Below are 26513 nucleotides of genomic sequence, written 5' to 3'. Positions count from 1 at the left end.
CCTTACACAATTTCTTCCCTCCTTCTCTATGCAGGTTTCACCCATTGGAGCTCTGTGGCCCCCACCAGCAGTGAGTATTCAACTCATGTCCACATGCCCCTGATACTACACCAAGCAAAGCAGGAGCTGCCCCTCCTCATAAACCCATAAGTCCTCCTCATGAGCAAAGGAGCTGGGAAGGCTGAAGCTATTAAAGCTTCCCTCTGCCTCAGCTCCAAAGACAGACCCAGCTGAAGCCCACAGGCAGCAGACCTCATAATAGTCCCCTGTCTTGCCATTTCTGCCATGAGAGTATTTTCTGCTTTCACTGATGAGGACTTTTCCTCAGCTCCTGGGACTTCCACAGTGGAGCTTGGAACCTCAGGGACTCCATCCTTCCTCCTCAGCCCCACAGGTAAGTACCAGTCAATGACATCTCTATTATAGCATGCCTGATGAGTGTGAACATCTCTGCCATTTTCACTCAAATAAAGATGGAAAAGTACAGTACATCTGGTAATAGTGAGTGGACCAAAAATACTTGTTGGCCACCTACTGTGTACCACACCCAAGGGATACAGCAAGGAAAACAAAACCAATAAAAGTGTCTCTGCCCTCAGTGAGCTTTTTTATTCATGTGTTGATGATAGCGGTGGTGGTGCTAGTTGTTGATGACGATGATGATGATCATGATGATGATCATGATGGTAATGCTGCTAATGATGGTGGTAGTGATGCTGTTGATGATGATGATGATGATGATGATGATGATAGTGATGCTGATGATAATGGTGTTGATGTTGCCGACCACGATGATGATGGATATGAGGATGATGTCAGTGACGGTTATGATGTTAGTGAGGATGATGGTGGTGGTGGTGGTGCTGTTGATGATGGCGATGAAGAAACTGGTGATGTTGATGACAATAACAATGATGGTGATGAGGATGATGCCAGAGATGGTCATGGGGTTATGATGATAATAGTGACATATTGAGTGTGGTGATGATGATGTTTGTCGTGGTCATGGTGGGGACTATTATGGTGGTGGCGATAATAATAATGATTGTGATTGTGACAATGATAGCAAGGATAATAATGGCAATAATAAAGATAACAGGTAACATCAGACAATATTGAGCACTGAATATGAACCAAGAGCTATGCTCAGCATCTAACTACTATTTTATATAATATCCTTTAAAAAATAAATTCTGTCATTGAAGACAAGGGAGGCATGGTAAATATTTACTTTGTCAGTCAATTGAAATGCTGCCTATATTTAAAGATAAGTATATTGCAAACTCCTATTTTGTCTAATTTGAACACAGTATTTATTTTCAATTCCCACTACAGCAGCTGTTCCTCTCCTGGTGCCATTCACCCTCAACTTCATCATCACTAATCTGCAGTATGGGGAGGACATGCATCACCCTGGCTCCAGGAAGTTCAACACCACAGAGAGGGTCCTGCAGGGTCTGGTTAGTGCCCTGTCCTCCTCACTCTGCCCTGACCCAGATACTCGGTGCCTCCTACAACATCCAAGCCAGGGTAATGGGAGAAGAATGTACCCACTTCGTCCTTGCCCCAAGAGATGCAAGACTCGCCCACTGAGGCCAGCCATGCCCACTGAAGCCAGCCTCACCCACTGGGCCATGCCTCGCTCACCTTATTTCTGCACCCACACATGGGGACCTTAGCCCTCCTACTCACCTCTCTCTCCCTCTTCCATAGCTTGGTCCGTTGTTCAAGAACTCCAGTGTCGGCCCTCTGTACTCTGGCTGCAGACTGATCTCCCTCAGGTGAGGCTAGAATAGCCAGCCTGGCTGTCCCAATTATTCTCACTCCAAAAGACTTTGCACTGCTTCCTTGCTGCACTTCCTAGGGATATCCTCACCAAGGATGGGATTCAGGAGTCACTGGCTTCAGGACCACTGTATCTCCTGATAGTAACACCCCCACACCCCACCTCAACAGAGAGAATCTGCATGATCCATCATCAGGATTGAGCCCCTACCCCAGTCATCCCTCTGAATTTCCTCCTTTCCCTGCCCCTCCCTTTCATTTAGTTCTTAAATTCTGTCTCCAGGATTTCTCTCAAGACAATCATGCCTCAGCCACGTGCTTTCATCCTCATTTCCAGCTCTTCACTGGCCTCAAATCTGGGCTGTCCTGTCCCCATGCCGTGAGAATGCAGGATTCACTTTGCTTTTTTTTTTTTTTTTTTTTTTGAGACAGAGTTTCATTCTTGTTGCCCAGGCTGGAGTGCAATTGCACGATCTCGGCTCACCGCAACCTGTGTCTCCCAGGTTCAAGCGATTCTCCTGCCTCAGCCTCCCGAGTAGCTGGAATTACAGGCACGGGCCACCACACCCGGCTAATTTTGTATTTTTAGCAGAGACAGGGTTTCTCCATGTTGGTCAGGCTGGTCTCGAACTCCTGACCTCAGGTGATCCACCCACCTCGGCCTCCCAAAGTGCTGGGATTACAGGCATGAGCCACCGTGCCCAGCCTCACCTTGCACTTTTATCAAAACTGTTGTGCTCATGACTCTGCTCAGAGTCCCAACAAGCCAGTAGTCTGCACACTCAGAGAATCTAAGTGTGGCTTCTCACCTGTTTCCCAGGTTTCTCATTTCCTCTGGTTACTTGCCATCCTTCTCTCAGCAATCTCAAGACCCGTCCTAGGTAATCCTTTCATTGTCATTCTCCCCACCTACCTTCCCCAGGTCTGAGAAGGATGGGGCAGCCACTGGAGTGGATGCCATCTGTACCCACCGCCTTACCCCTCAAAGCCCTGGACTGGACAGGGAGCAGCTGTACTGGGAGCTGAGCCAGATGACCAATGGCATCAAAGAGCTGGGCCCCTACACCCTGGACAGGAACAGTCTCTATGTCAATGGTGAGTGGCTGTGATGTGGTTGAAGTCTCTTCCTTCTTGCTGGGCAGCCTCTAATCTCTAACTAGAGGTCACGCTTCCTGCCTGGCAATTGAAAATTCTGTCATGTGTTTTACATGGGATGACTAAGGTCTGGACTTCATAGTTTCTTTATCACTGTGGACGTATTCCCTCAGGGCATTCTTTCCTGATGTGAGGATGCTGATAGGAAATCTTCAAATGCCCCTGTACCATGAAATTCATTCCTTTGCACCAGGGTAGCCTTGACCCCTATTTGGTCGCCAACGTCTCCTTAACCCTTACGCACTCTCCTGCCTCCTTCTCTATGCAGGTTTCACCTATCGGAGCTCTGTGCCCACCACCAGCAGTGAGTATTCAAGTCATGTCCACATGCCCCTGATTCTATACCAAGCAGAACAGGAGCTACCCCTCCTCGTAAACCCATAGGTCCTCTTCTTCAGCAAAGGAGATAGGAGGACAGCAGTTACTCAAGCTCTGCTCTGCCCCAGCTCCAAAGAAAGACCCATCTCTAGTCACACAGGCAGCAGACCCCATAGTCTCCCCTCTTGCCATTTCTGTCATGAGAGTACTTCCTGCTTTCACTGATGAGGACTTTTTCTCAGCTCCTTGGACTTCCACAGTGGACCTTGGAATCTCAGGGACACCATCCCCCGTCCCCAGCCCCACAAGTAAGTACCAGTCAATGGCATCTCTGTTAGAGCATGCCTGATGAATGTAAACATCTGTGCCATTTTCATTCAAATAAAGATAGAAAATCATAGTAAGTCTAGTGATAGTGAGTGAACCAAAAAAATTAATTGGCCACCTATAGTGTACTAGACCCTAGGGATACAACAAGGAAAATAAAACCAATAAAAACATGTCTGCCCTCAGTGAGCTTCTGTTTATGTGATGATAATGATGATCGTGGTGGTGGTTATGATATTAATTATGATATGTTGAGTGTGATGATGATGGTGGTGGTGGTGCTATTTATGATGATTATGATGACAATGATGATAGTGATGCTGTTGGTGATAATGGTGGTGGTGGTGCTGACCATGATGATGATGGACATGAGGATGTCAGTAACAGTTATGATATTTGTGATGATGTGTTGAGTGTGATGATGATGATGGTGATGGTAGTGCTGTTTATTTATTTTTATTTTTTCTTTTTTGGGGTGCTGTTTGAGATGGTGATGATGAGACTGGTGATGTTGATGAAAATGACAATGATGGTGATGAGGATGATGCCAGTGATGGTCGTGGGGTTTTGATAATGGTGATGTGTTGTCTGTGGTGATGATGATGTTTGTGGTGGTCATGCTTGGGATTATCATGGTGGTGATGATGATAATAATGATGGTGATGGTGACAATGATAGCAACAATAATGATGGCAATAAAAAAGATAACAGATAACATCAGACAATATTAAGCTCTGAATATGCACCAAGAGCTATGCTCGGCATCTAACTATTATTATAAAGCATCCTTTAAAAAATAAATTATGTCAGGCCAGGTGCGGTGGCTCACATCCATAATCTCAGCATTTTGGAAGGCCGAGGTGGGTGGATCACGAGGTCAAGAGATCGAGACTATCCTGGCCAACATGGCGAAACCCCATCTCTACTAAAAATACAAAAATTAGCCGGGCGTGGTGGTGCATGCCTGTAGTCCCAGCTACTTGGGAGGCTGAGGCAGGAGAATTGCTTAAATCCGTGAGGCAGAGGTTGCAGTGAGCCAAGATGGTGCCACTGCACTCCAGCCTAGTGACAGAGTGAGACTCCATCTCAAAAAAATAAGTAAATAAATTCTGTCATTATAGGAAAGGGATGCATGGTAAATATTTATTTAGTCATTCAATTTAAATGTTGCACATGTTTAAAGATAAGTCTGTTGCAAATTCCTATTTTCTCCACTTTAAACGTAATGTTTGTTTCCCCCTCCCACTACAGCTGCTGGCCCTCTCCTGGTGCCGTTCACCCTCAACTTCACCATCACCAACCTGCAGTATGAGGAGGACATGCATCACCCTGGCTCAAGGAAGTTCAACACCACAGAGAGGGTCCTGCAGGGTCTGGTTAGTACCCTGACCTCTTCACTCTCCCCGACTCCAGATACCCAGCCCCTCATACAACATCTGTGCCAGGGCCATGGAAGAAGATCACACCCACCTTGCCCTCATCCCCAGAGATGCAAGCCTCACCCACTGAGGCCAGCCATGCCCACTGCGCCCTGCCCCACCCACCTCACTTTTGCCCCCACACAGGGACCTTAACCCTCCTACTCACCTCTCTCTCCCTCCTCCACAGCTTAGTCCCATATTCAAGAACTCCAGTGTTGGCCCTCTGTACTCTGGCTGCAGACTGACTTCTCTCAGGTGAGGCTAGAATAGCCAGCCTGGCTGTCCCAACTATTCTCACTCCAATAGACTTTGCACATCTTCCTTTATACACTTCCTAGGGATATCCTCACCAAAGGTGGAATTCAGGAGTCACTGGCTTCAGGACCGGTGTGTTTCCTGATAGTAACACCCCCACACCTCACCTCAACAGAGAGAATCTGCGTGGTCCATCATCAGGATTGAGCCCCTACCTTTCCCTCTCTCTCCCTTTCCTTTAGGTGTTAAATTCTGTCCCCAGAATTTCTCTCAAGACAATCATGCCTCACCCATGTGCTTTCATCCCCATTTCAAGGTCTTCAGTGGTCTCAAGTCTGGGCTCTTTTTTCCCATGCCATGAGAATGCAAATTTCACCCTTGCACTTTTATAAGAATTGTTGTATCCTTGACTCTGTTTATGGTCCCAAGCAAGCTGGTAGTCCGTGCACTCAGAGAATCTAAGTGTGGCTTCTCACCTCTTTCCCAGGTTTCTCATTTTCCCTTCTCCTTTGCTGTCCTTCCATCAGCAATCTCAAGACCTGTCCTAGGTAATCTTTTCATTGTCATTCTCCCCACCTCCTTTCCCCAGGACCGAGAAGGATGGAGCAGCCACTGGAGTGGACGCTGTCTGCCTCTACCACCCTGATCCCAAAAGACCTGGGCTGGACAGAGAGCAGCTCTACTGGGAGCTGAGCCAACTGACCCACAGCATCACTGAACTGGGCCCCTACACCCTGGACAGAGACAGTCTGTATGTCAATGGTGAGCAGCTGTGATGTGGTTGGAGGCTCTTCCTCTCTGATGGGCAACCTCTACTCCCTGGCTTGAAGTCACACTCACTGCCTGGCCATTGAAAGCTTGACAATGTTGTCTATATTTGATAGTTGATGTCAGAACATCATGGTTTCTTCTTTATGTTGAAGACTGGGTTTACCCTCAGGGTTTTCTTCCCTGATGTGAGGATACTGATAGAAAACCTCCAGCAGCCCCGGTTCCATTTCACCAGGGTAGCCCTGACCCCTATTTGGTTATCCACCTCTACCTTAACCTTACTCAGGTTAATCCCTCTCTCTCTGCAGGTTTCACCCATCGGAAATCTGTGCCCACTACCAGTAGTGAGTATTCAACTGATAATCTCATGCCCCTGGTTCTACACAAAGCAGAGCAGGAGCTGACCCTTCTCCATATAAAACCATAGCTCCTCTTCTTAAGAGAAGGAGCTGGGAAGGCAGAAGGGATTCATCCTCCCTTCTGCCCCAGCTACAGACTGATCTAGGTCAAACCCCATATGCATCAAGTTTCATAATAGTCTTACCTGCTGGCCTTTCTGCCATGGGGGTACTTGCTAATTTCACTGATGAGAGCTTCTTCTCAGCTCCTGGGACCCCCACAGTGTACCTGGCAACCTCTGGGACTCCATCCTCCCTCTCCAGCCACACAGGTGAGCACCAGTCAATGATACCAGTCAATGGTAAGTGTCTTCATCTCTGTCATTTTCATGCAAATTAAGATGAAACATCATAGCAAATCAAATCTAGTGCAGCTGATGCAACCAACACACTTTATTGAGCACTTACTCTGTGCCAGACCTGTGGAATGTGGCAGGGGATACAAAAGAGATAAAAATATCTTCCTTCAGAGAGCTTATATTCTTGTGATGATGAGGATGATAAGGGTGGCAGTGATGATGATAGTGGGGGGGATGGAGATGATGATAATATCATGGAGATGACTATAAAGATGGCAATGCTGCTGATGATGTTGGTGATGGTGATGATTATGGAGATGGTGATGAAGATGATGGTGATAATAGTGGTGCTTATTATAACAGGAATGATGATGTGATGGTGGTGATGTTTGGGATGATTGTGGTGATACTGGTGATATTTGAGGTGATTGTGGTGGTGATGATGATGGTGGTGATGACGAGTGCCAATGATGATTGTGATGTTGACAATGAGGATAATGAAGATGATGATGATGATGATGATGATGATTGTGTTGGTGATTATCCTGGTAATAATAATATTATGATGGTGCTGGTGGTGATGATGCTGATTATGATCTCTGTGGTGGTGATGGTGATGAGGATGGTGGTAGTGGTGGTGCTGACGTTGATAGTGATGAAAGCGATGATAGCCATGGCAACAACTATGGTTATGTTGATGACGAAGATGGCAATAACAGAGGTAAAAAATAGCATCTGACATTACTGAGCACTAAATATGCACCAAGCACTATGTTCACCATCTCATTACAATTATATAATATGCTTATTTATGAAAAACTTCTATTATTGTAGTCAAGAGAGGCATGAAAATCTTTTATTTTTTATCCACATGAAATGCTGCTGCATATGTTTAAAAATAAGTCTATTGCAAACTGTTATATATTTCTCTACTTTTGAACATCGTGTTTATTTCCCAACCCCTTTACAGCCACTGGCCCTCTCCTGATACCATTCACCCTCAACTTTACCATCACTAACCTGCATTATGAGGAAAACATGCAACACCCTGGCTCCAGAAAGTTCAACACCACGGAGAGGGTTCTGCAGGGTCTGGTAAGAGCTCCACCACCTTACCAGTCCTGCTTATATCACCCGTGCCAGGGCCACGGAAGGTCTCACCCACCACTCCTTGGCCCCAGAGACGCAAGCCCCAACTGGTGATGCCAGCCCCTCCTACCTCATGTCTGCCCCATCCCTACACCTCAGCCCACCCACTCACTTCCTTCCCCTTCCTCCACAGCTCAAGCCCTTGTTCAAGAGCACCAGTGTCGGCCCTCTGTATTCTGGCTGCAGACTGACCTTGCTCAGGTGAGACCTTAGAATTTCCAGCCTGGTTTCCCCAATTGTTCCCAGGCCCAAAAAGTTTGGTCACCTTCCTTCCTGCCCTACCGTGGGATGGCCTCAGCACAGATGGAATTCAGGAGGCAATGGCTCCAGAACCAGTTTGTCTCCTGATTCTACCACCTCCCACCTCAACTGACACATTCTTCGGAGTCCATCAGCAGGATTGAGCCCTTACCCTCATCACCCCTCTAAATTCCCTCCACCTCCCTTTCCTTCAGTTGTTAAAGTCTGTCCCCAGAATTTCTGCCAAACATGCCTCATCCACTTGATTTCACCCCTAATTCCTGTTCTTCTCCTGTCTCAGGATTCAGCTCTTCTTTCCCCATTGCTGTGAGAATGCAGGTTGCACCTTGTGATTTCATAAAAATCCTCTCATCCATGACTTTGTTCACAATCCCAGGCTGGCAGGGAGTCAAAGCACTTAGAGAATCAAAGTGTGACTTCTCTCACGTCTGTACCAGGCTTCTCAATTCCTCTGACCCCTTCCTGTCCTTCACCCAGCAAGCTCAAGACCCCTCCCTAGGCAATCCATTAATTGCCATTCCCCACTCTTGCCCTCCCCAGACCTGAGAAGGATGGGACAGCCACTGGAGTGGACGCCATCTGCACCCACCGCTTTGATCCCACCAGCCCTGGACTGGACAGAGAGCGGCTATACTGGGAGCTGAGCCAGCTGACCAACAGCATCACAGAGCTGGGCCCCTACACCCTGGACAGAGACAGTCTCTGTGTCAATGGTGAGCAGCCATGATGTGACTGGAGGCTCTTCCTCCTAGCTGGGTAGACCCTACTGTCTGTCCTGGGGTCACATGCCCTGTCTGACCATTGAGGGTTTGATGATGTGCTCTATATGTGATGATTGAGGTTTGAACTTCACGGTTTCATCTTCATCTTGCACGGATTTTACCCTCAAGGCCTTCTTCCCCCATATGAGGGTGCTGGTGAAGATTCTCAATGACCATGCTTCATGAAACTTTCCTCATTGCACTAGGGTAACCCTGACCCCTATTTGGTCTGACCTCTCCTTAACCCTTACCCACTCTCCTCCCTGCCTCTCTCTGCAGGCTTCACCCATCAGAGCTCTGTGCCAACCACCAGAAGTGAGTATTTTACTGATGTTCCAGTCCCCCCAGTCCTACACCAAGCAGGGCAGGAGCTAGCATTACCTCTTATCCCTTTATGTCCTCTTCATGAGGGAAAAGGCTTCAAGGGCACAGTCTATTCCCTTTCCCCTGGGCCCTAGCTCCATAGAGACGCTCAGCTCAAACCTCAAATGCAGCAGGGCCCATAATAGTTTTACCTGCTGGCATTTCCACCATGAGAGGGTTTGCTGCTTTCAGTAATGAGGGCTTCTTCTCAGTTCCTGGGACCTCTGCAGTGCACTTGGAAACCTCTGGGACTCCAGCCTCCCTCCCTGGCCACACAGGTGAGCACCAGTCAATGGCACCTCTATTAGAGCATGACTGATGAGCAGAAACATGTCTGCCATTATTTACTCAAATAAAGGTAAAAATCATAGTAAATCTAGTGATGATAAGTCAACCTACAAATGTGATTGATCACCTCCTCTGTGCCAGACCCTGGGGATACAGCAGGTACACAAAACATATAAAAATCTCTGCCATCAGAGAGCTTATATTCTTGTGATGATGACTGTGGCGGGTGGTGATGATGATAGTGGTGGCAGTTTTGATGATGATGGTGATGCTTATGGTAGCAATGATGATAATAATGATGAAGGTGGTGAGGATGATGACAATGGTGGGGGTTATGATGATGATGATGTGTTGAGTGTGATAAATGATAGTGCTGGTGGTCGTGATGGAGATGATCACGGTGGTGGTCATGGCAGTGGTGGTGACAAGGATGGTGTGGGTGACAGTGATGGTGATGATGATGATGGTGGTTCTGGTGCTGGTGGCGATGATGGAGATTGTTATGGTGGTGGTGTTGGTGGCAGTGATGACAATTATTATGGTGTGGGTGACAATGATGATGATGACAATGGGGATTATGGTGATGGTGGTGGCAGTGATGATGGCAGTAATGACGGTGATGATGATGATGGTGGTGGTGATGGTTGTGCTGGTGGTGATTATGGGGATTATTACGGTGGTGGTGATGGCAATGATGATGACAATAATGATGCTGTAGGTGACAATGATGGTGATTATGATGGTGGTAACAAAGGTAAGGGATGAGGTATGACATTATTGAGCAATGAACATACAATGGAAGCTAGGCTCAGCATCCAACTGATATGATATGCTATGTGTCTTTTTAAATTCTATCGTTATAGTTAAGGGAGGGATCAAAAATCTTCATTTTGTCCATCCCGTTTAATGCTGTGTATATTTAAAAATAATTTTATTGCAAATCCATAATTTCTGTGCTTCTGAACATAGTGTTTGTTTCTTACCCACACTACAGTGCCTGGTCCTCTCCTCCTGCCATTCACCCTCAACTTCACCATCACCAACTTGCAGTATGAGGAGGCCATGCGACACCCTGGCTCCAGGAAGTTCAACACCACGGAGAGGGTCCTACAGGGTCTGGTGAGAGTCCAACCCATCTAACTGCCTGGCCCACCTTACCAGATTCTACCTGCATCACCCATGCCAGGGATGTACAAGAAGATCCCATGTGAATCACCTTTGACCCCAAATCACAAGCCGTACCCACTGGTGTCAGCCCCACCTGTCTCATTTCTGCCCTGCCCCTCCTCATCACCCCTCCCAATCACCTCTCTCTCCCTCCTCCACAGCTGGGGCCCTTGTTCAAGAATACCAGTATCAGCCCTTTGTACTCCAGCTGCAGACTGACCTTGCTCAGGTGAGACCTTAGAATAGCCAATCAGGGCTTACCCAAGTGTTCCCAGGCCCCAGCAGCATCCTTCTTGCCCTCCCTGTGAGCGTCCTCAGCAGAAGTGGGATTCAGTTGGCAGTGGCTTCAAGAAAGAATGTGTCTCCTGATCCTAGCACTTCCCCACTCAAGTGACAGATTCTGCAGAGCCCATCATCAAGATTGGGTTCTTACTCCACTCATCCTTCTTAATACCTTCCATTCCTCCTTATCCCTTCCCTTAAGTTTTAAAATTCTGTTCCCAAGGTCTCCCTTAAGAGAAAGGTGGGTTTTCCACTTGCTTTTATCTCTGATTCTAGCTCTTCACTTGTCTCAAGTCTGAGCTCTCCTGTCTTCGTGCTATAAAACTGGAAGTTTCACCTTGCAATTTCATAAATATTCTTGTGTCCATGACTCTGCTCCCAATCCAGGGCTGGCTAGGAGTTGGTGCATTTAGAGAAATTAATTGTGGCTTCTCACCTCTCTCCCTGGCTTCTCATTTCCTCTGTCCCCTCCCTGTCCTTCCCTCAGGAATCTCAGAACCCCTGCCTGGGCAATCCTTTCATTGTCACCCCCTCCACCCACTTAACCTCCTCAGGCCAGAGAAGGACAAGGCAGCCACCAGAGTGGATGCCATCTGTACCTACCGCCCTGACCCTCAAAGCCCTGGACTGGACAGAGAGCAGCTGTACTGGGAGCTGAGCCAGTTGACCCATGGCATCACTGAGCTGGACCCCTACACCCTGGACAGGGACAGTCTCTATGTCAATGGTGAGCAGCTTTGATGTGGTTGGATTCTCGTCCTTCTTGCTGGGCAGCCCCTCCTTTCTGGCTTGAGGTCACACTTCCTGTCTGGACGTTGAAATCTCTGCCATGTTGTCTGCATGTGATGATTGATGTTAGAACTTCATTATTTTTTTTCTGCATCTTGTACTGTGTTCATCCTCCAGACCTTGGACCCTGAAGTGAATGTGCTGATAGAGAACCTTTAATGGCTCCTGTTCCATGAAACCCCTTCTAATCCACCAGGGTAGCCTTGATTCCTATTTCATCCCCCCACCTCTCCTTAACCCTTACCCACTATCCTCCTTCCCGCTCTCTGCAGGTTTCACTCATTGGAGCTCCATACCAACCACCAACAGTGAGTATTCAACTGATGTTCCAGTACCCCCAATTCTACTCCAAGCAGGGCAGGTGCTGAGCTCTCCTCATACACACTTATGTCCTCTTCATGAGAGAAGGTGCTGGGAGAGCACAAGTTATTCCTTCTCCCTTGTGCCCAAAGAGAAACACAGTTCAAGACCCACATGCAGCAAGCCTCATACTAGTCCTACCTGCTGGCATTTCTGCCATGAGAATGCTTGCTGCTTTCACTGATAAGGGCTTCTCCTTAGCTCCTGGGACCTCCACAGTGAACCTGGAAACCTCTGGGATCCTGTCTTCCCTCCCTGAAACTACAGGTAAGTATCAGCCAGTGGCATCTCCGTTAGAGCATTCCTGATGAATATAAACATTTCTGCCATTATGCACTTAAATAAAGATAAAAGTCATAGTAAATCTAGTGATGAGGAGTTAACCTGTAAACTTTATTGAGCACCTACTATGTGCCAGGCCCTGAAGATACAGCAGGGAACATAGAAATAGATAGCAATCTCTGCTTAAGATAGCTTATATTCCTGTGATGATGATGATGATGTAAGTGGTGGTGATGATGATGGTGGTGATGGTGATGATGATGATGATGATAATGATCATGATATAGATGATGGTGGTGATGATGCTAATTATTATGACAATGATGAGGATGATGACAATGGTGGGGGTAGTGGTTATGATGATAATAATTATGTGAAGACAGTAATAATTATGGTGGTGGTGATTGACAAAAATGATGGTGATGTTGACACTGATGGTAATGAAGATGGCGATGATGATAGCACTGCTGGTGATGGGGATGATGAGGATAATGATGATGGTGGTGGTGATGATGACAATAATACTACTGATGGTGATAAGCATGGTGATATTGACAATGATGATGGTGATGATGAAAATGGTGATGGAGGTGATGATTAGGATGATGATGGTTGTGGTGGTAATGATGATGATGATGATGGTGGTGCTGGTAGTGGCGGGGTTGGTGCTAATGGTGATGATGATGACAGTAATACTCATGGAGATAATCATGGTGATATTGAAAATGAAGTTGGTGTTAACAATGGCACTAGATAGTATCTGGCACTATGGAACACTGAATATGCACCAAGACCTATGCTCAGCATCTCACTACAGTTATTTAATGTGCTCTATCAAAAACATCTATCATAATAGTCAAAGGAGGCATGAAAACATTATGTTTTATTACTCATTTTAAATCCTGTTGCATATATTTAGAAATAAGTCTATTGCAAACTCTTAAATGTTCTCTACTTTCAAACATAGTGTTTATTTCTCACCTTCACTATAGCCACCAGCCCTCTCCTGGTGCCATTCACACTCAACTTCACCATCACTAACCTACAGTATGAGGAGAACATGGGTCACCCTGGCTCCAGGAAGTTCAACACCACGGAGAGGGTTCTGCAGGGTCTGGTGAGAGCCCCACCTATCTCACTCTGCCCTACCCATCTTACCTAGTCCCACCTATGTATCTATATGGCCACAGAAGATCTCACCCACCTCCCCTCACCCCAAGAGATAAAAGCCCCATCCAACCTACTGATGTCAGCTCTACCAACTAGAGCCAGCCCCACCCACCTCACTTCTGCCCTGCCCCTGCCTCCTCAGCCCTGCCACTGACCTCTCTCTCCCTCCTCCACAGCTCAAGCACTTGTTCAAGAGCACGGGTGTTGGCCCTCTGTATTCTGGCTGCAGACTGACCTTGCTCAGGTGAGACCTTAGAATTTCCTGCCTGGCTGCCCCAATTGTTCCTAGTCTCAATGAGTTTGGACTTCTTTTTTCCTGTCCTCTTTGTGATTATTCTTATCAAAGATGGAATTCAGGAAACAGTAGCTCCAGGACTAACCTGTCTCCTGCTATTAGCAGTGCCCCCGCCCCCACTTCCAAACAGACTGAGAAATTCCAGAGTCCATCAACAGGTCTGGACTTCTACCCTGGCCATCCCTCTGAATTCCCTGTTTTCCCCCCACCTGCATTGACTTTAGGTGTTAAATTCTGTAACCAGGATTTCTCTCAAGACAAACATGCCTCAACCACTTGCTTTCATCCCCAATTCCAGCTCTTCACCTGTCTCAAATCTGAGCTCTCCTGTTTCCAGGCTTTAAGAATGCAGGATCCGCCCTGCCATTTTGGGAAAACTATTATATCCACAACTATGCTCACAGTCCCAGGCCGGCCAGTGCACTCAGAGAATCTAAGTAATGCTTCCCACCTCTGTAATAGACTTTTTACTTCCTCTGTCCTTTTTGTCCTTCACTCTGCCATCTCAGGATCTCTCCTTAGGCAATTCATTTATTGCCATTCCCCTCACCACCTCTCCCTAGGCCTGAGAAGGATGGAGCAGCCACCAGAGTGGACGCCATCTGTACCCACCGCCCTGACCCCAAAATCCCTGGGCTAGACAGAGAGCGGCTATACTGGGAGCTGAGCCAGCTGACCCACAGCATCACTGAGCTGGGCCCCTACACCCTGGACAGGGATAGTCTCTATGTCAATGGTAAGCAGCTGTTATGTGGTTAGAGTCTCTTTCTCCTAGCTGGGCAGCCTCTACTCTCTGACTTGAGGTCACATGCCCTGCCTGGACACTGAAGGCTAGGACATGTCTGTATGTGGTGATTGATGTCACAATTTCATGATTTCTTCTTTATCTTGAACTGATTTCATCCTTAGTACCTTCTTCCCTGATACTCAGATTCTGACAGAGAATCTCCAAATGTCCCTGTTCCATGAAACTCCTTTAATTCCATCAGGGTAGTCCTGACTTTTGTTTGATTCCCTACCTCCCACTTGACTCTTATTCACATTCCTCCCTCCCTCTCTATGCAGGTTTCACCCAGCGGAGCTCTGTGCCTGCCACCAGCAGTGAGTATTCTACTGATGTTCCAGTGGCCCCAATCCTACACCAAACTTAGCAGGAGCTGACCCCTATTCATAAGCCCTTACGTTCTTTCCATATGGAAAGGAACATAGAGGGCAAAAATTATTCCCCATCCCCACTGCCCCAGCTAACCAGAATCCCAGCTGAAGCCCTACAGGCAAAAATCCCCATGAATAGTCCCTCCTGCTGGCATTACTTCCATGAGAGCACTTGCTCCTTTCACTGATGAGGGCTTCTCCTCAGCTCCTGGGACTTTCACAGTACAGCTGGAAACCTCTGAGACTCCATCATCCCTCCCTGGCCCCACAGGTAAATACCAGTCAATGATATTTAGAGCATGGTTGATGAGTGTAAACATCTCTGTCATTATTCACTCAACTAAAGATGGGAATTCATAGTAAATCTAGTAACCATAGGTCAACCAACTAAGTTCATTGAGCACTGCCTGTGTATCAGGACCTGGATATACATCAGGGAACAAAAAAAGAAAAAACACTGCCCTCAATGAGCTTATATTATTGTGATGATGTTGATGGGGGTGGCGGTGATGATGACTGCAGTGGTGGTGGTGGTGGTGGTGGTGGTGATGATGGTAAGGATAATGATGATTATGGTGGGGGTAATCATGGGAAGAATGATGGTGGTGGTGGTGGTGGGGATTACAATTGACAATAATTATGGGGATGTTGGCAATAATTATAATAACAATGATGATGATGACAGTTGTATTGACTGTGGGGATGATGTTGGAGTGGTGATGATGATAACAATGGTGATGATGATGGTAAAGATGATGATGGCTGTTTGGATGATGACAGTAATGTTGCTGGTTATGATGGTAATGATGATGTGATTATGGTGATGATGATGGTGATGTTTGTGGTGTTGTTGATGTAGATTATGACGTTGGTGATGGTGGTGTTACTGAGGATGACAATAATGATGACGATGGTGATTATGATGACAATGATCGTGATGATGATGATTATTTAGATGATGACAGTGATGGTGATTATGATGGTAATGATGAGATGACAATGGTGATAATGATGTTTGTGATAGCATTGATGGGGATTGTCATGGTGGTGATAGTGGTGGTGCTGATGCTGACAATAATGATGATGATGATCATGATTATGATGATGATAATGGTGATGACAAAGGTAACAGGTAATATCTGATATTTTTCAGCACTGAATATGCACCAAAAGCTGAGCTCAGAATCTAACAAGTATTATTTAATATGTTTTTTAAAAAAATAATTTATATCAAGAAGGGCACAGCAACCTTTTATTTTTCATTCATTTTAAATTCTGTTGCATATGATTAAAAATAAATTTATTGCACTCTTCAAGTCTATTGCAAAAGTCGAGAACCTTGAGGAGTTTTCAATAGACTTATTTTAACTATATGCAACTGATTAAAAATACAAACGCAATAGTGTTTGTTTCCCACCTTTTACTACAGGCACTGGCCCTCTCCTGCTGCCATTCACCCTCAATTTTACCATCAATAACCTGCGGTACGAGGAGGACATGGGTCGCCCTGGCTCCAGGAAGTTCAGCACCACGGAGAGGGTCCTTCAGGGTCTGGTGAGACATCTGCCCACCTTACTCTGCCCCACTCACCTTACCTGGTCCCAACAACATTACCCATGCCAGGGCCATGGAAGAAAATCTCATCCACCTACCCCATAGACACAAGCCCTGCCCACTGGTGCCAGCTGCGTCCGCCACACTTGTGCCCCACCACTATGTCCCCAGCCCTCCTAGTCACCTCCCTCTCCCTCTTCCACAGCTTAGGCCCTTGTTCAAGAACACCAGTGTTGGCGCTCTGTACCCTGGTTGCAGACTGACCTTGCTCAGGTGAGACTTTAGAAGAGCTAGCCTAGCTGCCCCAATTGTTCCTAGACTCAAAGAGTTTGGATTGGTTTTTTTTTTTCCTGCCATCCCTGTGAATGTCCTCACAAAAGATGGAATTCAGGAAGCAGTGGCTTCAAAACTAATCTGTCTCTCGATACCATCGGCACCGCCCCAATCAACAGAGAGATTCTGCAGAGTCCATCAGGAGAATTGGGCTTCTACCTTGGTCATCCCTCTGAATTCCCTCCTTTCCACCCACCTCCCTTTCCTCCAGTTGTTAAATTCTGTCCCCAGGATTTCTCGTAAGACAAACATGTCTCATCCACTTGCTTTCATCCCCAATTCCAGCTCTTCATCTGTCTCATGTCTGAGTACTCTTGTCTCCACGCCATGAGAATGCAGGCTTCACCTTGCAATTTTATAAAAAGTTCTTGCATCTATGACTCTGTTCACAGTCCTGGGCTGGCTGGCAGCTGGGACACTCAGAGAATCTAAATGTGACTTATGACCTCTTTCCCAGGCTTCTCATTTCCTCTGGTCCCTTCCTGTCTGGCCTCAGGAAATCTCAGAACTCCCCCTGAGGCAAGTTTTAAATTGTTATTTGCTTCATCTGCCCTCCCCAGGCCTGAGAAGGATGGGGCAGCCACCAGAGTGGATGCTGTCTGCACCCACCGTCCTGACCCCCAAAGCCCTGGACTGGACAGAGAGCGGCTGTACTGGAAGCTGAGCCAGCTGACCCATGGCATCACTGAGCTGGGCCCCTACACCCTGGACAGACACAGTCTCTATGTCAATGGTGGGCAACTTTGATGTGGCTGGAGTCTCTTCTGCCTTGCTGGGCAGCCTCTATTCTCTGGCCTGAGGTCACACTCCCTGTCTGGCTATTGAAGGCTCAGCCATGTTGTCTGTATGTGGTGGCCAAGGTCAAAACCTCGTGGTTTCTTCTTCATCTGGGACTGAGTTTACCCTCAGGATCTGCTTTCTAAATCTGAGGGTGCTGATAGAGAATCTTCAATGTCCCATGTTCTGGGAAATTCCTTCTGTTGCACCAGGGTACCCCACCACTCCGTTAACACTTACCCACTCTCCTCCCTCCATCTCAATGCAGGTTTCACCCATCAGAGCTCCATGATGACCACCAGAAGTGAGTATTAACTGATGTTCCAGTGCTCCTGATCCTACACCATAAAGGGCAGGAGCTTTCCACTCCTTCTATGCCCCTATATCCTCTTCATGAGGGAAGGAACTGAGAGAGCACAAGTTATTCCCCTTTCCCTCTGGCCCATCTCCAGATGGAGATCCTGCTCAAGCCCCACATGCAGCAGGGGCCATAAATACTCCTACCTGCTGGTGTTTCTGCCGTGAGAGGGTTTGCTGCTTTCACTAATACAGCAAACCTTCTCCTCAGCTCCTGATACCTCCACAATGTACCTGGGAACCTCGAGAACTCCAGCCTCCCTGTCTGGACCCGCGAGTGAGTACCATTCAGTGCCATCTCTATTACAGCATGCCTGAGGAGTGTCAACATCTCTGCTATTTTCTTTTCTTTTTCTTTCCTTTTTTGAGATGGAGTCTTACTCTGTCGCCCAGGCTGGAATGCAATGGCGTGATCTTGGCCCACTGCAACCTCGGCCTCCTGGGTTCAAGCAATTCTCCTGCCTCTGCCTCCTGGATAGCTGGGATTACAGGTGCATGCCACCAAATTAGCCCAGCTAATTTTTATATTTTTATTAGAGATGGGGCTTCACCATGTTGGTCAAGCTTATCTTGAACTCCTGACCTCGTGATCTGTCTGCCTTGGTCCCCCAAAGTGCTGGGATGACAGGCGTGAGCCACCGCACCTGGCCTACAACTCCGCCATTTTCACTCAAATAAAGATGAAAAGTCCTAGTGAATGTAGTGATGAGAAGTCAACCAACAAATTTTATTGAGAGTCTGGCTGCTTCAGGGCCCTAGGGATAAGGCAGGGAACACCAAAGAAATACAAATCTCTGTCCTCAGGAAGGTTATATTATTGTGATGATGATGATGATAATGATAGGGGTGGTGGTGATGATGGTGGTGGACATGATGACAACAATGATGGCATTGCTGATGATGATGGTGATGATGATGGTGGTGGTAGTGGTTTTGACGGTGATGATGACGATAGTGGTGGTGATGATTATGGGAAGGATGACAGTGGTGGTGGTGATGTGATGGTTTTGAAGGTAATTGACAATGTGATCGTGATGTTGACAAAAAGGATAATGATAGTGGTGATGATGGTGATAATGATGATGATGGTGGTGGTGGTGGTGATGGTGGTTATGACGGTAAGAATGATATGATAATGGTGTTAGTGACCATGTGCTAGTGGTGATTATATGGATGATGATGGTTGGGGTGCTGGTGGTGTGATGATGGCAATGGGTGGGGATGATAGGAATTGTGATGGTCATGGTTTTGTGCTGATGCTGGTGGTGATGACAATAATGATAGTGATGGTCACAGTGTTGCTGATGTTGCTGATGATCGTGATGTTGACAAAGTATTAGATAATGTCTAGTAGTATGGAATACTGAATATGCACCAAGAGCTATGCTCAGCATCTAACTACTATTATTTAGTATGCTCTATGAAAACTATCTATCATTATAGTCAAGAGAGGCCTGAAAACCTTTTATTTTGTCACTTTAAATCATGTTGCATATGTTTAGAAACAATTCTATCACAAATTCTTTTTTTTTTTTTTTTTTGAAACGGAGTCTCCATCACCCAGGCTAGATCTGGTCCAGTGGCACGATCTTGGCTCACTGCAAGCTCCGCCTCCTGGATTCATGCCATTCTCCTGCCTCAGTTTCCCGAATAGCTGGGACTACAGGAGCCCGCCACCATGCCCGGCAATTTTTTTGTATTTTTAGTAGAGACAGGATTTCACTCTGTTAACTGGGATGGTCTCAATCTCCTGACCTCATGATCCACCCACCTCGGCCTCCCAAAGTGCTGGGATTACAGGCGTGAGCCACCGCGCCCAGCCTCTATCACAAATTCTTACATGTTAGTCTACTTTTAAACACTTTATTTCCCATCTTCACTATAGCCGCCAGCCCTCTCCTGGTGCTATTCACACTTAACTTCACCATCACTAACCTGTGGTATGAGGAGAGCATGCATCACCCTGGCTCTGGAAAGTTTAACACCACAGAGAGAGTCCTTCAGGGTCTGGTAAGAGCCCCACACACCTCATTCTACCCCACTCACCATGTTCAGTCCTGCCCACCTCACCTGTTGCAGAGCATGGAAGAGCTCACCTACCTCATCTTGCCCCCAGATATGCATGCCCCAACCACTGATGCCAGCCCCACCAACTGTTGCCCGCCCTGCCCACCTCCCTTCTACCACATCCCTATGACTTCAGTCCTCCCATTCACCTCTTTCTCCCTCCTCCACAGCTCAGGCCTTTGTTCAAGAACACCAGTGTTGGCCCTCTGTACTCTGGCTGCAGACTGACCTTACTCAGGTGAGAACTGAGAACAGCCAGTCTGACTGATCTGAGAAGTCTGACCTGCTTCCTTTCTGCACTCCCTGGAGATGTCCACAGCACAGGTGGAATCCAGCAGGCAGTGGCTCCAAGACCAATGTGCTTCCTGATCCTACCACCTCCCACCTCAACTGAGAGATGCAGAGCCCATCAGCACGACTGGGCTTCTACCTTGGTCATCCCTCTGAATTCCCTCCTTTGCCCTACCTGCCTTTCCACAAGTGGTTAAATTCTGTTAAATGCTGTTCCCAGGATTTCTCCCAAGAAAAACATGCCTTGTCCACTTGCTTTCATCCCAACTCTTTACCTGTCTCAAGTATGAGTTCTCCTCTTGCAATTTTATTAAAAAGTTTCCACTTTGCAATTTTATAAAAATCCTTGCATCCATGATTCTGCTTATAGTCGCTGAGAGTCAGTGTACTCAGAGAATGGAAGTGTGGCTTCTCACTTCTCTACCAGTCTTCTCATTTCCTCTGGCCCCATCCTGTCCTGCCCCATGGGATCTCAGGACCCCTCCCTAGGCAATCCATGTATTGTCTTCCCCCAATCTTGCCCTCCCCAGGCCCAAGAAGGATGGGGCAGCCACCAAAGTGGATGCCATCTGCACCTACCGCCCTGACCCCAAAAGCCCTGGACTGGACAGAGAGCAGCTATACTGGGAACTGAGCCAGCTGACCCATGGCATCACTGAGCTGGGCCCCTACACCCTGGACAGGGACAGTCTCTATGTCAATGGTGAGTAGCTGTGATGTGGTTGGAGTCTCTTCCTCCTTGCTGGGAAGCCTCTACTCTCTGCCTTGAGGTCACACTCCCTGCCTGGCTATTGAATGCTCGGCCATGTTGTCTGTATGTGACAGCTAAGGTTGGAACTTCATGGTTTCTATTTCACCTTGGACTGAGTTCTTCCTGGGGATCTGCTTTCTGGATCTGAGGGTGCTGATAGAGAATCTTCAATGGCTCGTGTTCTGGGAAATTCCTTCCATTGCAACAGGGTACCCTCACCCCTATATAGTGCCCCACCACTCCTTTAACCCTTACCTACCCTCCTCCCTCCGTCTCTATGCAGGTTTCACACAATGGAGCTCTGTACCCACCACCAGCAGTGAGTATTCCACTGATGTTCCAGTGCGCCTGATCCTACACCATGCAGAGCAAGAACTGAACCCTCCTCACATGCCCCTATGTCCTCTATGAGCAAAGGAGCTGGGACAGCACAAGTTATTCCCTTTCCCTTCTGGCCCAAGTCTCTTCAGAGAGAGACCCAGCTCAAGCCCCACATGCAGCAAGGTCCATGAATACTCCTACCTGCTGGCATTTCTGCCATGAGAGGGTTTGACACTTTCACTAAAGAGGCCTTCTCCTCAGCTCCTGGGACCTCCACAGTGGACCTGGGAACATCTGGGACTCCAGCTTCTAAACCTGGTCCCTCGGATAAATACAAATCAATTGCATCTCTGTTAGAGTATGCCTGATGACTGTCAACATCTCTGCCATTTTCGCTTAAATAAAATATCCTAGCGAATCTATGGATGAGGAGTCATCTAACAAACTTGAGTGCCTAGTTTCTGCAGGGTTCTAGGGATAAGGAAGGGGACACAAAAGAGTTAAAAATCTCTGCTGCAAGGAAGCTTATTTTATTGTGAGGGTGATGGAGATTGTTGGTGCTGAGGTTACTGGAGATGACGACAATAAAAATGGTGATGCTAGTGATAATGATGGCGATAAGGATGATAATTATGAAGATGGTGGTGGTGATGATGATGTTGGTGGCAGGGGTTATAATGGTGATGCTGTGATGATGACAATGGTGGTGGTGATTACGGGAAGGATGATAGTGGTGTTGGTGATGGTGGTGGTTTTGGTAGTGATTGACAATATTAATGATGATGTTGACAATGATAATAATGATGATGATGGTGGTGGTGGTTATGATGGTAATCATGTGATGATGAGGAGGATAGTTGTAGGGGTGATTACGGGAAGAATGATGGTGGTAAGGATGATGGTGGTTGTGGTAGTGATTGACAATAGTGATTGTGATGGTTACAATGAAGATAATGATGATTATAATGATGATGGTTGTGATGGTGGTGGTGGTGGTGATGAGAGTAATGATGATATGATAATGGCATTGGTAATCATGGTGCTGGTGATGATGATGCAAATGATGATGATTGTGGTGGTGGTGGTGATGATGATGATGATGGTAGTGGGGATGATTCTAGCATCCCCATGACCATCACCACAGTTTTGGTCATGATTTTGGTGCTGATGTGAGTGGTGCTGATGCTGGTGGTGATGACAATAATAATAGTGAGGGTCACAGTGTTGGTGACATTGATGATGACAATGCTGATAATAAAAGTAACAGATAATATTTAGTATTATAGAACTCTGAATATGCACCAAGAGGTATGCTAGCTACTACTATTATTTAGTAGGCTTGGTTAGAAACTTCTATCGTTATAGTCAAGGGACGCATGGAAACTTTTTATTTTATTCTCTCTTTAAATCCCGTTGCATATGTTTAGAAGCAGGCCTTTTGGAAATGTATAAAATTCTCTACTCTTGAACATGTCATTTCTTTCCCACCTCCATGGCAGCTGCCAGCCCTCTCCTGGTGCCGTTCACTCTCAACTTCACCATCACCAACCTGCGGTATGAGGAGAACATGCAGCACCCTGGCTCCAGGAAGTTCAACACCACGGAGAGGGTCCTTCAGGGCCTGGTAAGAGCCCCAAGCATCTCACTCTGCCCAGTTCACCTTGTCTAGCCCCACCTCTCTCACTCATGGCAGGGCACAGAAGAAGATCTCCCCCACCTCCCCTCACACCCAGAGACATGAGCCCCCATCCACTGATGCCAGGCCCACCTACTGGTGCCAGCCCCAATTACTAGTCCCCTGCCCCTACCCCCTCAGCCATCCTACTCACCTCCCTCTCCCTCCCCCACAGCTCAGGCCCCTGTTCAAGAGCACCAGTGTTGGCCCTCTGTACTCTGGCTGCAGACTGACCTTGCTCAGGTGAGACCTTAGAATTGCCAACCTTTGTTGCCCCAATTGTTTCCAGTCTCCATGAGTTTGCACTTCTTTTTGCCTGCCCTCTCTGTGGTTATTCTCATCAAAGATGGAACTCAAGGAACAGTGGCTCCAAGACTAATGTGTCTCCCAATATTACCACTGCCCCCTGCCATCCCACCCAAATCAACTGAAAATTTCCACAGGGTCCATCAGAAAGATTGGACTTTCACCCTGGCCATCCCTCTGAATTCCCTCTTTTTTCCCCACCTCCTCTGCCTTTAGGTGTTAAATTCTCTAACTAGGATTTCTCTCAAGACAAACATGCCTCATTCACTTGTTTAATTCTCAATTCCAGCTCTTCACCTGTCTCAAGTCTAAGCTGTCCTGTCCCCATGCCATGAGAATGCAAGAGCCACACGGCAATGTTAGAAAAATTCTTGTATCCACAAGTATGCTCACTGTCCCAAGCTGGACAGTAGTCAGTGCACTCAGAGAATCTAAGTGTGGCTTCTCATCTGTGTACCAGGCTTCTCATTTCCTGTGGCCCCTTCCTGTCCTTCACTCAGCAATCTTGGGACTCCTCCCTAGACAAAACTTTATTATTATTCCCCTCACCCGCCCTCTCCAGGCCTGAGAAGGATGGGGCAGCCACTGGAGTAGACGCCATCTGCACCCACCACCCTGACCCCAAAAGCCCTAGGCTGGACAGAGAGCAGTTGTATTGGGAGCTGAGCCAGCTGACCCACAGCATCACTGAGCTGGGCCCCTATACCCTGGACAACGACAGCCTCTTTGTCAATGGTGAGCAACTGTGATGTGGTTGGAGTTTCTTCTTCCTTGTTGAGCAGGCCTCTACTCTCTGTCTTGAGGTCACACTCCCTACCTGGCCATTAAAGTCTTGGCCATGTTGTCTGTGTTTGATGACTAATCCGAACTTCATGGTTTCTTCTTCATCTTGTACTGGAGACCTTCATCCTCAGGACCTTCTTCCCTGATCTGAGGGTGCTTATAGAGAATCCTCAAAGCCCATGTTCCCTGAAACTCCTTCAATTGCACCATGGTAGCACTGACCCCTTTTAGTCCCCTACATTTCCCTTAACCCTTACCCACTCTCCTTCCTCCCTGTTTATGCAGGTTTCACCCATCGGAGCTCTGTGCCCACCACCAGCAGTGAGTATTCTACTAACATTCCAGTGGCCCAAATCCTACTCCAAGCAGGACAGGAGCTGACCTGCTTTTCCTATGCCCCTATATCTTCTTCATGAGGGAAGGATCTGAAAGGGTATAAATGATTCCCTTTCCCTCTGGCCCAGCTCCAGAGAGACACTAATCTCAAGCCCTGTATGCAGAAATACTCCTATCTGCTGGCATTTCTGCCATGAAAGAGCTTGCTGCTCTAACTAATGCGAGCTTCTCCTCAGCTCCTGGGATCCCCACAGTGTATCTGGGAGTATCTAGGACTCCAACCTCGATACTTGGCCCTTCAGGTAAGTTCCAGTCAATGACACTTCTATTAGAGTATGCATGATGAGTGTCAACATCTCTGTTCTTTTTACTTAAATAAAGATTAAAAATCTTAGCAAATTTACTGATGATGAGTCACCTAACAAACTTCTATGAGCACCCACTCTCTGCCAGGCCCTAGAGATAAAGCAGGGAACACAAAAGAGATTAAAAATCTCTGCCCTCAGAGAGCTTATTTTATTTTGAGGATGAGGTGGGATAGTGGTGATGATGATGTTGCTGGAGATGATGGTGATGCTGATGACCATGATGTGATGATAATGGTGAATATGAAGATGATGATGATGATGATACTGATGATGGTAGTGGTTTTGACAGTAATGATGATGTGATGATGATGATGATGATCGTGTTGGTGGTGATTATAGGAAGGATGACAGTGGTGGTGATGGTGGTGATTGTGGCGGTGATTGACAATGTGATGGTGATACTGACAATGAGGATGATGATGATAGTGTTGGTGGTGATTATAGGAAGGATGACAGTGGTGGTGATGGTGGTGATTGTGGCGGTGATTGACAATGTGATGGTGATACTGACAATGAGGATGATGATGATAGTGGTGGTGGTGGTGGTGGTGGTTATGATGGTTAAGGATGATGTGATGAGGGTGTTGGTGATCATGGTACCAGTGGTGGTGATGTGGATCATGATGGCTGTGTGGCGGTGGTGGTGGTGATTGTGATGATGATGGTGGTGGTGGTGATCGTTATGATGGTAAGGATGAAATAGTGATGGTGCTGGTGACCGCGTTCCTGGTGGTGATAGTGCAGGTGATGATGTGGATGATGATGATGATGGTGATGGGGATGATAGGGATTATGATGATCTTGGTTTTGGTCCTGATGGTGGTGGTGATGACAATAATGAAAGTGATGGCCGCAGTGTTGGTGATGATGATGATGGTGGTGATAACAAAGGTAATAGATAGTATCTAGTATTATGGAACACTGAATATGCGTGAAAGGTTGTGCTCAGCATCTAACTATTATTATTTAGCATGCTATATGAAAAACTTTGATCATTATAGTCAAGGGAGGCATGAAAACCTATTTTATCACTCTCTTTAAATCTGGTTGCATATGTTTAGAGATAAGTCTATTACAAACTCTTAAATGTTCTCTGCTTTTGAACATAGTGTTTATTTCCCACCTACACTACAGCTGCCAGCCATCTCCTGATACTATTCACCCTCAACTTCACCATCACTAACCTGCAGTATGAGGAGAACATGTGGCCTGGCTCCAGGAAGTTCAACACTACAGAGAGGGTCCTTCAGGGTCTGGTGAGAGCCCTGCCCACCTCACTCTGCCCTGCCCACCTTGTCTCGTTCCATCTACATCACCCATTCCAAGGCATGGAAGAAGATCTCACCCACCTCCCCTCACCTGAGAGATGCAATTCTCACCCCCTGATTACAGCCCCTCCCACCTTACATCTTCCTTGCTCCTATGTCCTCAGCTGTCCTACTCACCTCCCTCTTCCTCCACCACAGCTAAGGCCCTTGTTCAAGAACACCAGTGTTGGCCCTCTGTACTCTGGCTGCAGGCTGACCTTGCTCAGGTGAGAACT

At 47.0% G+C, this 26513-nt stretch overlaps 1 protein-coding gene across 1 annotated transcript in view; it reads left to right on the top strand.

The window, feature by feature from the left end:
• LOC105481272 (mucin 16, cell surface associated) overlaps positions 1–26513 on the top strand; it is a 170065-nt gene that overhangs the window by 107307 nt on the left and 36245 nt on the right. The window contains exons 51-93 of the mRNA XM_071086180.1: positions 35–70; positions 329–394; positions 1336–1460; positions 1714–1781; positions 2708–2880; positions 3209–3244; positions 3501–3566; positions 4837–4961; positions 5194–5261; positions 5851–6023; positions 6341–6376; positions 6637–6702; positions 7700–7824; positions 8012–8079; positions 8680–8852; positions 9180–9215; positions 9476–9541; positions 10546–10670; positions 10880–10947; positions 11555–11727; positions 12062–12097; positions 12351–12416; positions 13424–13548; positions 13778–13845; positions 14460–14632; positions 14962–14997; positions 15257–15322; positions 16481–16605; positions 16811–16878; positions 17499–17671; positions 17984–18019; positions 18284–18349; positions 19958–20082; positions 20310–20377; positions 20961–21133; positions 21465–21500; positions 23002–23126; positions 23353–23420; positions 24046–24218; positions 24552–24587; positions 24839–24904; positions 26105–26226; positions 26437–26504. Coding sequence (XP_070942281.1) covers positions 35–70; positions 329–394; positions 1336–1460; positions 1714–1781; positions 2708–2880; positions 3209–3244; positions 3501–3566; positions 4837–4961; positions 5194–5261; positions 5851–6023; positions 6341–6376; positions 6637–6702; positions 7700–7824; positions 8012–8079; positions 8680–8852; positions 9180–9215; positions 9476–9541; positions 10546–10670; positions 10880–10947; positions 11555–11727; positions 12062–12097; positions 12351–12416; positions 13424–13548; positions 13778–13845; positions 14460–14632; positions 14962–14997; positions 15257–15322; positions 16481–16605; positions 16811–16878; positions 17499–17671; positions 17984–18019; positions 18284–18349; positions 19958–20082; positions 20310–20377; positions 20961–21133; positions 21465–21500; positions 23002–23126; positions 23353–23420; positions 24046–24218; positions 24552–24587; positions 24839–24904; positions 26105–26226; positions 26437–26504 — 3970 coding nt within the window. The remainder of the gene's footprint in view (positions 1–34; positions 71–328; positions 395–1335; positions 1461–1713; positions 1782–2707; positions 2881–3208; positions 3245–3500; positions 3567–4836; positions 4962–5193; positions 5262–5850; positions 6024–6340; positions 6377–6636; positions 6703–7699; positions 7825–8011; positions 8080–8679; positions 8853–9179; positions 9216–9475; positions 9542–10545; positions 10671–10879; positions 10948–11554; positions 11728–12061; positions 12098–12350; positions 12417–13423; positions 13549–13777; positions 13846–14459; positions 14633–14961; positions 14998–15256; positions 15323–16480; positions 16606–16810; positions 16879–17498; positions 17672–17983; positions 18020–18283; positions 18350–19957; positions 20083–20309; positions 20378–20960; positions 21134–21464; positions 21501–23001; positions 23127–23352; positions 23421–24045; positions 24219–24551; positions 24588–24838; positions 24905–26104; positions 26227–26436; positions 26505–26513) is intronic.

The sequence above is a fragment of the Macaca nemestrina genome, chromosome 20, assembly GCF_043159975.1.
Source record: "Macaca nemestrina isolate mMacNem1 chromosome 20, mMacNem.hap1, whole genome shotgun sequence".
NCBI lineage: Eukaryota > Metazoa > Chordata > Mammalia > Primates > Cercopithecidae > Macaca > Macaca nemestrina.
Note: the sequence above shows the minus strand (reverse complement) of the source record. Positions and strands in the feature narration are given on the sequence as shown.